The following is a 14,619-nucleotide window of genomic DNA, read 5'->3' as shown; positions in this document are numbered from 1 at the left end:
TATTCTTGTTCTATGAACAGACTGATGCTCTATGTTTGTGAATAAAAGTCTCAAAGAACAGACTGCTGACTTGTATCAGTGGTATCTCTTTAACTTTCTATTTTTCTGTCACTTTAAGGTTATTACAATGAACTTATAGTATTTTTTAATTAAAGATATATTAATAAATATGTTACCCTATAGATTTTAATAGGTAGTGTAAATTTGTATAAGCTTACATTTTTATATACAATTTTATATATTTTTAATATATTTAATATATTTTCTTTCTCATAACCCTGTGCTGAATTAGAAATTATTACCTTTCACAGAGAGGGAAATTAAGGGAAATTTACATGGATGTAAATGACAGATTAAAAAACTCCAAATCAAGAGTTTTCTCAATGCTTTCTAGTGTGTTAGCTGTATTTTTTTTTTTTTTTTTTTTTTTTTTTTTTTTTTTTTTTTTTTGCTATGGACTCTTTTATCAAGTTGAGGAAGTTCCCTTGTATTCCGTTGGTTTACTGAGATTTTATGTGGTTCCACCATCTTGGTTCCTCCTCAAGAGTCTCCTGGTTTACTGAGATTTTAAAGGGGCACCTGGGTGGCTTAGTCGTTTGAGCATCTGGCTCTTGATTATGACTCAGGTCATGTATGATCCCTGTGAAGCCTGCTTAAGATTTTCTCTGTCTCCCTTTCTCCCTCTGTCCTTCTTCCCCACTTGCACTCTCTCTATAAAAAAAAAAAAATAGTGTTGAATTTTGTCCCTTACTTTTTTCACATTTGATATGATCATGTGTTTTCTCTTTCTTAGTCAACATGTTAATATAATAAATTATATTGATTGATTTTTTTGAATGTTGAAGCAACCTTAAATTCCTGGCATTCACCTCACTTGGTCATGGTGTATTAATTTTTTTATATATATGACTAAAATTGCCTTGCTAACAATTTTTGTGTGCCTATTCCAAAAATACATTATTCTGTTGTTTTCTTTCTTGTAACATATTTGTCTGCTTTGGGGTCAGGGCTATGCTAGTCCAACAAAATGGGTCTGCCATTGTCCCCTCTTCTCTTTTTTGTAAGAATTTTTGTACAGCTGGTATTGTTTCTCCCTTAAGTATTTGAAAGGATTCAACAGCAGAGCCACCTCAGCCTGAAGTTTTCTTTGGACAAAGACTTTAAAGTATGAGTTAAATTAACTTTAGTAGATGTAGGTCTGTTCAGATGATTTGTTCTTGAGTGAGCCTTGGTGGCTCTCTTTCAAGGAATTTGTACACTTTATCTAAATTGTTAAATTATTGCTACACAGTTATTCATACTATTTCCTTTGACCCTTTTAATCTCTATAGAATCTGTATTGATGTGCCCACTTTTATTCTTTAATACTGATCATTCATATCCCCATACCTTTTTCTTGTTCTGTCTTGACAGACCTATCAGTTTAATTTGTATTTCCGGAGAGCCAGGTTTTGGAGTTACTGATTATCTCTGTTGTTCAACCGTTGTTCTGTTTTATCATTATTTTCTTGCTTCTGTCTACTTTAGGTTTAATTTGCTCTTCCTTTTTCAAATATCTTAATGTAAAAACTCAGGTAACCGATTTTAAGGACTTTGTTCTTTTGGTAAAACAAGCATTTTAATGCTACATATTTATCTCTTAGCACTGCTTTTGGCTGCATCCCACAAATTTTGATATGCTGTATTCTAAATTTTCATATGATTTCTTCTTTGAACCATGGATTATTTCAGAATATTTTGTTTAAATTTCAGATGGTTGAGGTATTCCAGCTGCTTTATATTATTAACTTCTAGTTTAACCCTGTTATGTTTAGAGAAATACTATGTATGATTTTAATTTTTTTATATTTAATGGGTCTTTTTTACATGGCCTCAGAATATAGTATGTCTTGGTAATATATTCAGTGTGTAAAAATAACATATATTCTGCTAACGTTGGGTGGGGTGCTCAACAAACATGAACTAGGACAAGTTGGTTGAAAGTATAATTCAGTCTTAGGCATCCTTGCTGATTTTCAGCAATTCAGTTAGTTACTACGGAATGCAATTACAGTTGTAATTGGGGGTTTGTCTGTTTCTTTTTTCAGTTCTGTCACTTTTTGTTCTGGGTGCTTAACATTTTATAAGCAGTGTATATATGTAATGTGAATTATTTTTTAAATGTTTTATTTATTTTTATTTGGGGGAGAAGGGGCAGAGAGGGAGGTAGAGAGAATCCTAGAGGCCCACGTGGGGCTCGAACTCATGAACCATGAGACCCTGACCTGAGCCAAAATCACAAGTTGGACTCTAACCAACTGAGCCATCCAGGCTCACACTAATACAGTGTGCATTATTGTGTCCTCTTAATGAGTTGACCTCTTTGTCATTATGAAATATCCATCTGTATCCCTGGTAACAATTCTTGTTCTATTGAATACTTTACATAATAGTAACTTAGCCACTTCAGCATTCTTTTGATTGAGTATGATACATCTTTTCAGCCATTTACTTTTTAAGCTGTCTCTGTAAAAGTGGGTTTCTTATAAGCAGTGTAAAATTACATCTTCTTGTAAATCAAATATGAATGCCTCAGCCTTTAATTAAATTGCTAATACCATTTAAATTTCAGATAATTATCAGTTTTACTGATTTTAAAGCTATTATCTTACTATCTTTTTGTCTTTTTTGTCCCACCTATTCTTTATTCATCTTTGCCTCAATTAGAGTCTAGTTTAGTATTTAATTTTTATCTCCTTAATGGGATTATTAGCTGTATTTTTTTAAAATTATAAAATGTTAGTTTTATTTAAAATTGTAACATTTAGTGTTTGTCTTTACATATACAACTTATTATAGCCTATATTCAAATATTAATATGCCATTTCACTTACAGTGTAATAATTTTATGACCGTAGTCTTCTCTTTCTGCCTTCAATCTTTCATGCTATTGTGGTTATACTATTTAATTCTATGTATTTTATAACCTTCAAAATGCATTATTATTATTTTGCTGTTGTTATTTTCACCAACTGATTATCTTTAAGTCTATTAAAAAAATAAAAAATGTCTTTTAAATTTATCAACATGTTTAGTATTTTCAGTGCTTTTTGTTTTTTGTGTAGACCATAATTTCCATGTCATTTTCATGTTTCCTGAAGAACTTCCTTTAACATTTCTTTTAACATTTCAGACTTCTTTTGTCTGAAAGTCTTTATTACAGTTTCTTGAATTTCATTTGTCAATATTAAGAATTTTGGTTCCTAAATGGATGAAACTAATTGCTTGAAAGATGAGGAAGATAATTGCTTGAAGATAAAGCAGAAAAGGTTTTAAATTTATAATATGTATGACACTACTAACTTAAAGGAATACATGTACCACAATGCTTACAGCAGCATCATCAACAAATTATGGAAAGAGCCCAAATGCCATCAGACTGATGAGTGGATAAAGATGTGGCCTACACACACACACACACACACACACACATACACACACACTGGAGTATTACTCATCCATCAAAAAGAATGAAATATTGCCATTTTCAACAATGTGGATGGAGGTAGAGAGCATTATGCTAAGTGAAATAAGTCAGAGAAAGACAAATACCATATGGTTTCACTCTTATGTGGAATTTAAGAAAGAAAATAAATGAACATAGAAGGGGAAAAAAGAGAGACAAACCAAGAAACAGACTCTTAACTATAGAGAACAAACAGGATTACTGGAGGGAAGGGGGGGGGGGGGGGGAGGAGATGAGTTAAATAGGTGATGGCAATTAAGGAGGACACTTGATGAGCACTGTGTGATGATGTAATTCTACACCTGAAACTGATATTACACTGTATGTTAACTAATGGGAATTTAAATAAAAACAAGAAAAAGTAAGAATGTGACAAACTCACTGTAACAGTGTTTAAGGGATACGAACAGGTAACTTCCATATGAAGAAATCTAAAAGCTAACATGCATAGAAATGAATAATTAAAGAAGTGAAAACTAAAATTAATATCCCTTTATAATTATTAGACCAAAGAAAATTAGGATATTGGATATTTATATCATGTGTTAGCAGGGAAGAGAAAACTCAAGTGTCCTCATGGACAACAGGGGTGTGGGAACTACTCATCGGTGTACAGATTGTTGGTGGTATGAAGGCGTTCTGACTGTTGAGCACTATATTCATGTTGGATGTATATATACTTTGATTTAGTAATTCTGCCCTGAGTTGACAGCAAAGGGATGAAGAGTGTTTTTAAGTCTTCACAGTCTGTACTCAACTCCGTAAAGAGACATGGTAGGGACTTTCATTGTATCGTGTGCTGAGGTGGTGAGAAGCCGGAGGTATACTGTGTACCCATCACCAGGAGAGGGAACACATCCAAAAGTGTTCTGCAGCAAATCTAAGCAAGAGATTGGTTGTCCGCATAACAACAAGGATGGATTTTCAAAATAAAATTCCAGAAGAAACTATCAAGAACGAAAATGAGATTTATAACGTACATGATTTATATAAGTTAAAATATATGCTTACAAAAGGGGCCCAGTTCCCCTTACACCATTCTCTTGAGAGCAGCTCAACTTTTTCTGTACATTAAAGAAATATATATAAATATTCTGAAAATTAGTGGTATCTATGTTCACAGTCCTTTCTTCCCACAGATGTTGATGAATGCCAGGCTATTCCTGGCATATGCCAGGGAGGAAACTGCATCAATACAGTGGGCTCTTTTGAATGCAAATGCCCTGCTGGCCACAAGCAGAGTGAAACTACCCAGAAATGTGAAGGTGAGTGTCTTTACTTTGGGGGACATGTCTGTCTTACTGATGACTCTGAATCCAGTAAAGTCATAACTTCATTTTGAATTTTGGAAGAATTTAATCAGAATTACAATTTTTTAATATGAAAATAAAGGCATAGATGTTAGAATAGTTTTGTCATGGTTTATATATATATATTTTAAGTCTATTTATTTATTTTGAGAGAGACAGAGACAGCACTAGTCGGGGAGGGGCAGAGAGAGAAGGAAAGACAGCATCCCAAGCAGGCTCCATGCTACCCACCCATGCTGCTGGTGCAGAGCCTGATGCGGGGGGCTCGAACTCACTAAACCTGGATATCATGACCTGAGCCGAAACCAAGAGTCCGACACTTAACCCACCGAAACACCCAGGCACCCCCTTGGTTTGTGTATTTAATGGGCTTGATTTGGAAAGAGCCAATGAACATTTTACAAGGGGTATGTTATCTCAGTTTCTTTGTTGCAGTGGAAATGGGAATAATCCAGCCTTTTATATTTTTCCTTAATAAGGTCGTTTTCCATTTTACTTACAAAATTGTATCAAAGATTAAAATTCTGAGTGAAGTACAATGTCCTGTGTTAAATGATGCATTAGAAGGTGGCACTCTGTCCTATGTTATAAAGTATTTGGATTTTTTATTGAATATTGTTTCTTGGTGGCTGCCAAATTAAAAAAAAAAAAAAAAAGGACATTTAAGTGACTCAGAATTTGGAAATACCACGACAGGTATTCTGTGAAAGAATAGCTTACTCAAATAAAGATCTCAAAAATTAATAATTTTGTGTAATGTGATTATTATATTCAATGTGAATTGAATGTAATTTTGAAATGTGCACTCCATAAGCATTCCTCAGATAGACTAAAATCACTTGTTAAATTTACATGTGATCAAAAGTTTTATCACTATTAGAAAATTCAGGAAGCTTCTAAAGGTATCTAGCTTTCCTAACATGGATACTTAGAATAATGTATATGTCTAGTAGTATTGAAATATAATGCTTATCTTTAGAATTACTACTTACATCGATTTATTTCCATTAAGATAGTTTTCTGAAGACAAATATTATGTTTATTCTAATTTTTTGTGACATAAACCTACTTGTCTACTGAAAGTTTAGAAAAAATTGCTTCCAGAAATTGGTTTTTGGCACTCTGGCTTACCTGAGGTAGATAAATGTGAATCTGAAGTTACATGGGAAATTCAGTAAATTGAAACTTTATTCCGTATGCCTGCTATGATCTTATGTGGAAGTATTTTTCGAGTTATGTACACTAAAAGTAGCAAATATATATTATAGTTGCTTCCTGCGAAGAAATTGTCACAAGTTTATTTAGACCCATTTACCTTCAGTAACTAAACTCAACTCAGCTTCTAGTGTACATAATTAAGTCTTCTAATCTTTCCCTTTCCAAAAGGCAGTATTTGGGTTTTTTTTTTTTTTTTTTTTTTTTTTTGTTGCTTAGTTATAAAAAGTCTTATCTTTCTTTGTAGGGAAAAAAATGGGAAAAAGGTAAAATCTAAAGTTTAATTATAGAAGACAAACAGGAATACCAACTGTTGTATTGGACAAGAGGTAGAGGCAAACCGAACCAGAGGCCTGGGTATCCATGCTATGATTTCCACACCAGAAATCATAATTTCATGAACCCAGGGGAAATATATCATTCTATGTTTTATATTTGCCCTGTTGCCTTTCTAGTTCTGCTTTAAGTTAATCTTTACAATTTTATATATTTTATATCATTATGACTTAATTTCATGCTCCCCCAAAGACAAGGTAGTAAAATGTGGTTAATTATTTAAAAAAAAAAACAATAAATTCTCTCTGAAACTCTGAGGAAGAAGAATGTCCATGTAGTTTATGTTGCTTCAATACAATATTGATAACCAAAGTCTGCCTGTTTGGAAAGGTTAAGAAAAATACTTGGAAGATGGGGAAATTAAGCGAGCATAGGAATTGGACTAGCGAGTTGGGGACCTGCATAAGGTCTGGGTTATATTGCTGTGTCCCCGCTACTTCTTGCATTTCCTTCCTGGCTTCTTTTGGGGTTATTCTATGACTTTTGTCATTCTGCTTCACTTTTTACTTCTGAAATACTATCCAAACAAGATGCAAGGGTCGTGGACTTAGGAGCAAAGACAGGGTTTGATTGTAGGTGAGAAGGCACAGCCACTGACTGATGAAAGTGGTTGTGACATTTTCCCATTAATCATCATACAATGTATTTCTTCTTAGTTGAAAATAGAGTGAGCCTTTTCTACATCACATTTCATCAAAACAACATATAGAGCCAAGGCAGAGTTTGGAGAGAGACAGTGCAACTCTTTATTCGCACTTGTCTATGTTTTTTAGGAAAGGGGGCTGTTGATGTAATGTAGGCACCACCCAGAGCCTGAGTCCAGTCCTCTCCTTTCTTACTTCCTGCCCAGACAGCCAAATCCACTTAGGCATTGCCCAGAAAGAATTATATGATTTAATATTTGGGATTGGTGGGGAATAGCAGAATTGGAAGAAGTGGTGATTAGAATTTGAAAACTAAAGGTTTTATGAAGCCTTTACTTTGTGTATAAGTCCTATTTATTTGGATATGTCTTAAAAGTAACTATTATCAATTTTCCTTAAGTAATAGTGTTCTTTTATGTAAAATATCAAGTGGTATTTCCTTACATAAAACTATTTAATGTAATTGGTAGCATAATGTATCTGGAAAGACAGTAAACTATTGCTACACTCAGCAACAGCTTTGAATTACTGTCAGTTTATGTACAGTTTATACAGTGTCAGTGTAAAATGTTGACATGAATGTAAAGTTAGTAATTGCCCTAAATAAAAATGTAACCATAGCAATTACTTTTGACCCACTGTCAAAGGTAAGATATTTTAGTTTTCTATGTGGATTACAATGTGAGCATAAAACATAGTAGTGCTGGAAGATTTACATGAAAATGATACCCTTTCTGTTTCTCTTTAGCACATACTCAATTTCTATTCATACAGCAATGAAATTCTCTAAAGAAATATTTTTTTCAATCTTTAAGTTACTGGGTCTGTTCAGAAATAAGAAAGGGGCACCTGGGTGGCTCTGTTGGTTAAGCATCCAACTTCAGCTAAAGTCATGATCTCATGGTTTATGAGTTCCAGTCCCTTATGAGGGTCTGTGCTGATAGTGTGGAGCCGTCCTGGGATTCTCTCTCACTCCCTTTCTCTCTCTCTCTCTCTCTCTCTCTCTCTCAAAAAAAAAAGAGAGAGAGAGAGAAGAAATAAGAAAGGTAACCAACATTTTGAATCTGAGTGATTTGGGGAAATGGTGGCTGCATTAACAGCAAAGTGAGCTTATTAACTTTAAAAAATTGTGTTACTGTTCTGTTTTGTTTTTTGGTGTGTATCTGTTGACCATTGGATAAGATCCTTGAGGGAAAAAAACTCTGTCTTGTTTATTGCTGTATCCCAGAGCCTGGAACTTCTGCTGCTGTATTGCAGAGGCTCCTAAAAAAAATATGTATTGAGTGTATTGAGTAATTGGGAGTAGGGTGTATAATCAGTTAATTTCCTTGACTTGGGTTGAATGCCCAAGAAGGTAAAATATGGGGCCAGAGTTAAAATTGTGTTTGGAAAGAGGCCAGTGTTCCTTATTATGGGAATTTCGCCTTCATCTGACTTTTTTTTTCATTTTCTTAATAATCTTATTTTGCTCTGGTTGCCATTCGGAGACAAAGAGCATACATGTGAAGTGCAATTTGGCATTTTTAGACCTTTGTGTCATTGTCCCTCTTGATCATATGCAGGTATTACTTCTAAGGTCAGGGACCTTCCCTATCTATTTAAAAGAACTGTCTTCTGCTTGTTCATTGGGATGTCTTCTTAACTAAAATCTTATCCTGAAAGGCTTGTCCTGCTGAATATTTAAGTTTGGACATATATAGTTTATACCAAAGTGGAAAAAAAAAATGGTGAGCTGGCCTTCATCTCCTGAGTCAGTGTCTGAAATGCATGACTCAGTATCTGTCTTGAGGTTTCTTTTCGTTTTATATCATTGGCTGGGTGGATTCTCATACTTGACAATCTGAGCCCAAAGCAGAAAGGAGTATTCATTTCTGTGTGTGTGTGTGTGTGTGTGTGTGTGTGTGTGTGTGCGCGCGCGCGCACGCGCATGCCTGTCTTGTCTGTCTGTCTAAGGGAGAATCCATTATTTCCTCTCTTCACTCACTTAAGGTCCCAGATTCAGTTTAGCCCCTCAGGTCTACTGAAGTCAAGTTGTATTTCTCCTGGGCCACTTTGGCTCCAAAATCTTTTCCCAGTTCGGTTGTACAGCGGGGAAAATGATCTGTTGTTGGAATAAACTATTTCTTCACATCCAAAGGGAAGGTTTTTTCGCTTACTTTATTCAGAGATTCATTCATCCAAATAACCATTAAATTTAAATGGAGAGGAGAAGTCGCACACATCACTATAACATGGAAGCGTATGTTAGAAGGGCCCAGTAGTTTTCTTTTTTATAATGAAATACGTTACTCTGAATTTCAGTCCACTTGGAGAAAGCGCAGGTAGATGCCAGATGTCCTTGCATGATCCCCGCCTTCCAGACTATACCTTCTTTAACATTCTCTGAGCTACTTACTCTTTCCTGGCTTAAATGGAAGGCAGGAAAATAGCATCATTGTATTGGAAAGCTTCCCTTCAATGGCTCTTTATATGTCAAATAGTTGTTTGCAATTTATTCTGAAGAGTCTTCAGCTTTGTTCCATTACCACAGCACTTCACTGTTTGAGATTTGTGACAACAAATATATTTATTTATGCTCATGAAACTCATTGGCACAGTATCCTTAGTTGCAGTTCCAACTCTGCTTTGATAAACCATGGAAAGTAATCTTCTGTCCCGAACTAAAAAGTGCTTTCTTTTACTCACATTACCAAAAATGTGTTAACTTGAAAATAAATAATTAATAGATTCATTGACTGTTTTCCAACAGGGAAACTACATATTAAAATTTATATTTAAATAGGGGGGTTGTAAACACTGGAAGCACATAAAACTTTTTAGGTCATCAATTTAGAAACCACAAAACTATCCTTTTAAAATCATTTTTGGAGGGGTGCCTGGGTGGCTCAGTCGGTTAAGCGGCTGACTTTGGCTCAGGTCACAATCTCGCGGTCTGTGAGTTCGAGCCCCACGTTGGGCTCTGTGCTGACGGCTCAGAGCCTGGAGCCTGTTTCAGATTCTGTGTCTCCCTCTCTCTCTGACCCTCCCCTGTTCATGCTCTGTCTCTCCCTGTCTCAAAAATAAATAAAACGTTAAAAAAAAATTTTAAATCCTTTTTTGGGGAGCCTGTGTGGTTCAGTTGGTTAAACATCCAACTCTTGATTTCGGCTCAGGTCACGATCTCACTGTTTATGAGTTTGAGCCCCAGTTTCGGGCTCTGCATTAAAAGTGCGGAACTTGCTTACGATTTTCTCTTTCCCTCTCTCTCTCTGCCTCTCCCCTCTTCTCTCTCTCTCTCTCTCTCTCTCTCTCTCAAAAATACATAAACTTTAACAAAATCCTTGGGGTGCTTGGGTGGCTCAGTCAGTTGAGTGTCTGACTTTGGCTCCTGTCATGAACTCACAGTTTGTGGGTTCGAGCCCTTCGTCAGGCTCTGTGATGACAGCTCAGAGCCTGGAGCCTGCTTCGGGTTCTGTGTCTCCCTCTCTCTCTGCCCCTCCCCTGCTCACACTTTGTCTCTCCCTGTCTCAAAAATGAATAAACATTAACAAAAAAGTAAACAAAAATCCTTAAAAAACTTACAACACTATAGTTAAAACATAAATTCTCCCTCCCTTAAATAAAAAAGCCAGGTTGTTAAACCAAACCTACTTTATGCACCATAACAAATAAGTTATTCCTCTATCACAGTACTTTTTTACCTTGTATTTTAAATATTTTTCTTGTCTGATTGCCAGCAGAGTATATGTACGTGTATAATTAATATGTTAATTAAAGTTAGTATTTATGGAGCACTTAGTATGTTACAGATAACACTTAAGCCACTTTAAGTGGGTTTTCTTGTTAAATTATCAATACAGTGGTGTGAGGTTAGTTGCTATCATTAACCCACTGTACAGATGAGGAAACTGAAGCCCAGAGAAGTTAAATAACTTTGTGGAAGTTAGGTGGTTTAGAAACTGCAGAACCAGGATTCTACCCTGCTAGATTTACTCAAGTTTTCAGTCAGCTAGAGGGGTTGAATGAACAAGGGGGAATGACCAGGCAGCACATACTTCGGCCCACAGATCGCATTTACAGGGCGAATCTCATGGAATCAGCAATAGCAACAGCATTGTGGTTCTCTTCTTTGTTCGTTGCATGATGTGGTAGTGCGTGCAGTCCAGCAAGGCCAGAATTAGACCCACTTTAGTGATCTTGGCCCTCCTGTGGAGTTTGGGTGGTCAGAAGTAGCATCATCTCTCTCTTTTGATACAATCAAGGCTGAAAAAGTATGGAACCTTGACCTTCAAGTCTGTTTCTTGTCCTCAGCCTTCATGAGTGGTGAACCTTCCCTTTGTGCATCAGGGTTCGGGGCCTCAGACTTGAGACTGCAGATGCATGGCCTAACGGTTCCCTGGCTCCAGCCCTCATCCACTGTCTCAGCCCTCTACCAGGATTGGCCAGTTTAAGTGCTCACGTGTGGCTGGTTTCCATGGAGCCTCTGGGGAACCTCCCAAAGGCTGATTCTTGAAAAACTTAACTTCTCTCTAATGGGTGTTTTACTGCCTCTCATGGGTGCTGTATTAGCTATTTAGTCCATGGGTTTTTGCTCTGTATTCTGTTCATTAAAATGAAAATTTACTGTGTACCGCTGTGGTAAAATACCCTAGTCACCATGACTTCAGAACTGAAGATTCATCTTAAAAGAACCAAAGATACAACTATCAGCAGAATAAACAGTGGGGTTAAAAACAATCATGAGAATTTTTATATTGTTTTAGATCTGAGAAAGCATTATGTAGTAGGTTATTTCACCTAAAAACCATGTGGTATAGGTCAGTAATGTCAGCTACAGAAAATATAAATTGCATGGCAATAATAGAAAAAATAAGTGCTACAAGCAAGAATAAAAGGCAAATGATAAACACAGAAAAACATTTGCAACTTGTAACACAAAGACAAATTTTTCTAATACATAAGTTCTACAAATCATTAAGAAAAATATCTAATAAAATTGTTCAAGGATATGAACTATTGACAAGGGCAATACCAGTGACTGTTAAATACCCAGAAACATGCTTGTCCTTATTTAGAATAAGAAAGTGCAAAATAAAACTATGAGATACCATGTGTACCTATAAACTTGGATAAAATGAAAATTCTAATGTAAAACTATTTTTTTAATATTTGTTTGTTTGTTTATTTATTTATTTATTTATTTATTTTTGAGAGAGACAGAGAGAGACAGAGCATGAGCAGGGAAGAAGCAGAGAGAGAGGGAGACACAGAATCTGAAGCAAGCTCCAGGCTCTGAGCTGTCAGCACGGAGCCCGACGCTGGGCTCGAATGCACCAACTCTGAGATCATGATCTGAGCTGAAGTCTAACACTTAACTGACTGAGCCACCCAGGCGCCCCTCTAATGTAAAACTATTAATTAAGGTTTTGGGACAGATACTCTCACAAATTCCTGACAAGAGTATAAAGTTGGTATGACCACTGTAGAGAGCAATTTAGAATTATCTGTCAAAATTACAAGTGTATTTAACATTTAACCTATAAATTTTATTTTTTTTAAGTTAAAAAAAAGTTTTAATTTATTTTTGAGAGACAGACAGAGCACAAGCAGGGGAGGGGCAGAGAGAGGAGACACAGAGTCTGTGATGCAAGCTCCGAGCCCAACTCAGGGCTCAAACTCCTGAACCACAAGATCATGACCTGAGCCAAAGTCAGACACTTAACCGACTGAGCCACCCAGGCGCCCCTAACCCATAAATCTTAATTCTAAGAATTTATCTTCAGTCAAGGATTTTGACTATTTATACTAGTCAAGAAATGATGGACTTACAAGATTATCCCTTCTGTCTTTTTTGTAATAGCAAAATGTAGTAACATACACATGATCGTAAACCGATTAAATTCTGAAGCATGTACACAGTGGAAGATATTCATCCTTAAAAAAAAAACATTGTGGACACTTTACATATTGATATAAAAGTGTGATTAAGACATATTGTTGCATGGCAAATGACAGTTGCAAAACATTTTCATTGAAAAGAGTATATTTGTGTGTGCTTGTGTTTGCCTATTTATACACAGAATGCTCATGGAAGGATATTAGAAAATTGGCATCATTCAATATTTTGAGGGTGAAAACATTTTGGGGGAGCAAGGGATGGTCAAGAGACTTCTCATTGGGTGCTCTGGCGTGAGTTTTTTACTTTAACCATGTAAATGTATCGCTTATTCAAAAATATTAACAGAGATGAAGGTGACAAGAAGCCTCATTTATTTGTTATCTTCCTTGTTAAGCTTTCAACATATTCCTGTAGCAAAACTCTGGTCTCCTTCCTGGTGGGCTGGAACAGTGCACACAGACCTGCTAGAGTGTTGTCACGGGGCATTGCAGCCTCTGTTCCCTGGAGCACTAAATATGTCCATGTACATTACACACTGCCACGCAGATGATGTATGCATTTCTAATACTTACTGATGAGAAAGAAAAGTCTAGGATTTGAGCAGAATTACACTTGATCTGAAAACTATTACTTTTGCAAATCAGTAAATCTTTAGGAGCCCTGAATGAAATATATTTGGCTTTAACAGTTCTCTCATTAATTGCTGTTCAGGAAAAAAAAATGTCATTGAAATATGCTTAGTGGCTGGAAATACAAGTAAAATCTCAAGACAGAGGTACGTCAGAAGTGATAATCACAGTGAGGCTGATTAAAATTTGCTTTTGGCCAAAATAAAAGCATTATTTAAAAGAGTGTATAGGATAGTCTATTGTGAAGAAAGGACATGTTCTTAAATCACCTTAAATAAAAATCCGGGAAAATTCTGGTCATCAAATTGCAAATGAGCTACATGGCTCAGTGAAATTAGAACTTCACTTCATGGCTCATTGAAATTAGGTATCAAAACACAGGCTGCTCCTTTGCAATTATGTGGTTTAGGACTTTCAAAGTATAAAACAGACAAATTTTCCTCTGTTCTATGGTGTTTGCATTTCTTTATTTCAGAGATTTTTCTCTGTGTCTGTCTCTGTATTTGCCTCTGTTTCTGTCTGTCTCTCAAATATATACACACATATACAGACACATATTTATGTGTGTGTGTGTGTGTGTGTGTGTGTGTGTGTGTGTGTGTGTGTTGTCCTTTTCTCAGGTGCACACAATTATACTAATCATAGTATTTGTTTCATGACATAATCTCATTATTCTATTAATAGCCTGTTTTTATTTGGTTAAATATCTTCAGTTATTTAATATGCACCCAAAAAACCACCAAAAACAAAAGGTTCTGGGACCGGGACAATTAACTGCATGTATCCATGGTACTATCCCCCCTCCCCAGCTCCCACAACATAACCATCACCTTGAATCCAGGATTCCACATTTTCTTTTCTTTTTAGATACTTTTATTACACCTATAGATACTCCATTTAGTATTATTACTATTATTTCAGGTTTTTAAAATTTCTTTAATGTATTCATTTTTGAGAGAGAGAGAGAGAGAGAGCACACAAGCAAGGGAGGGGCAGAGAGAGAGGGAAACACAGAATCTGAAACAGGCTCCAGGCTCTGAGCTGTCAGCACAGAACCCAATGTGGGGCTCAAACTCATGAACCATGAGATCATGACAGAAGC

General features: G+C 35.9%; 1 protein-coding gene across 1 annotated transcript in view; it reads left to right on the top strand.

The window, feature by feature from the left end:
- Positions 1 to 14,619, top strand: part of FBN2 (fibrillin 2) — a 257,434-nt gene that overhangs the window by 80,289 nt on the left and 162,526 nt on the right. The window contains exon 7 of the mRNA XM_049648459.1: positions 4,645 to 4,770. Coding sequence (XP_049504416.1) covers positions 4,645 to 4,770 — 126 coding nt within the window. The remainder of the gene's footprint in view (positions 1 to 4,644; positions 4,771 to 14,619) is intronic.

Source organism: Panthera uncia, assembly GCF_023721935.1.
Source record: "Panthera uncia isolate 11264 chromosome A1 unlocalized genomic scaffold, Puncia_PCG_1.0 HiC_scaffold_17, whole genome shotgun sequence".
NCBI classification, from domain to species: Eukaryota; Metazoa; Chordata; class Mammalia; order Carnivora; family Felidae; genus Panthera; species Panthera uncia.
This window is presented reverse-complemented; position numbering and strand designations above follow the sequence as displayed.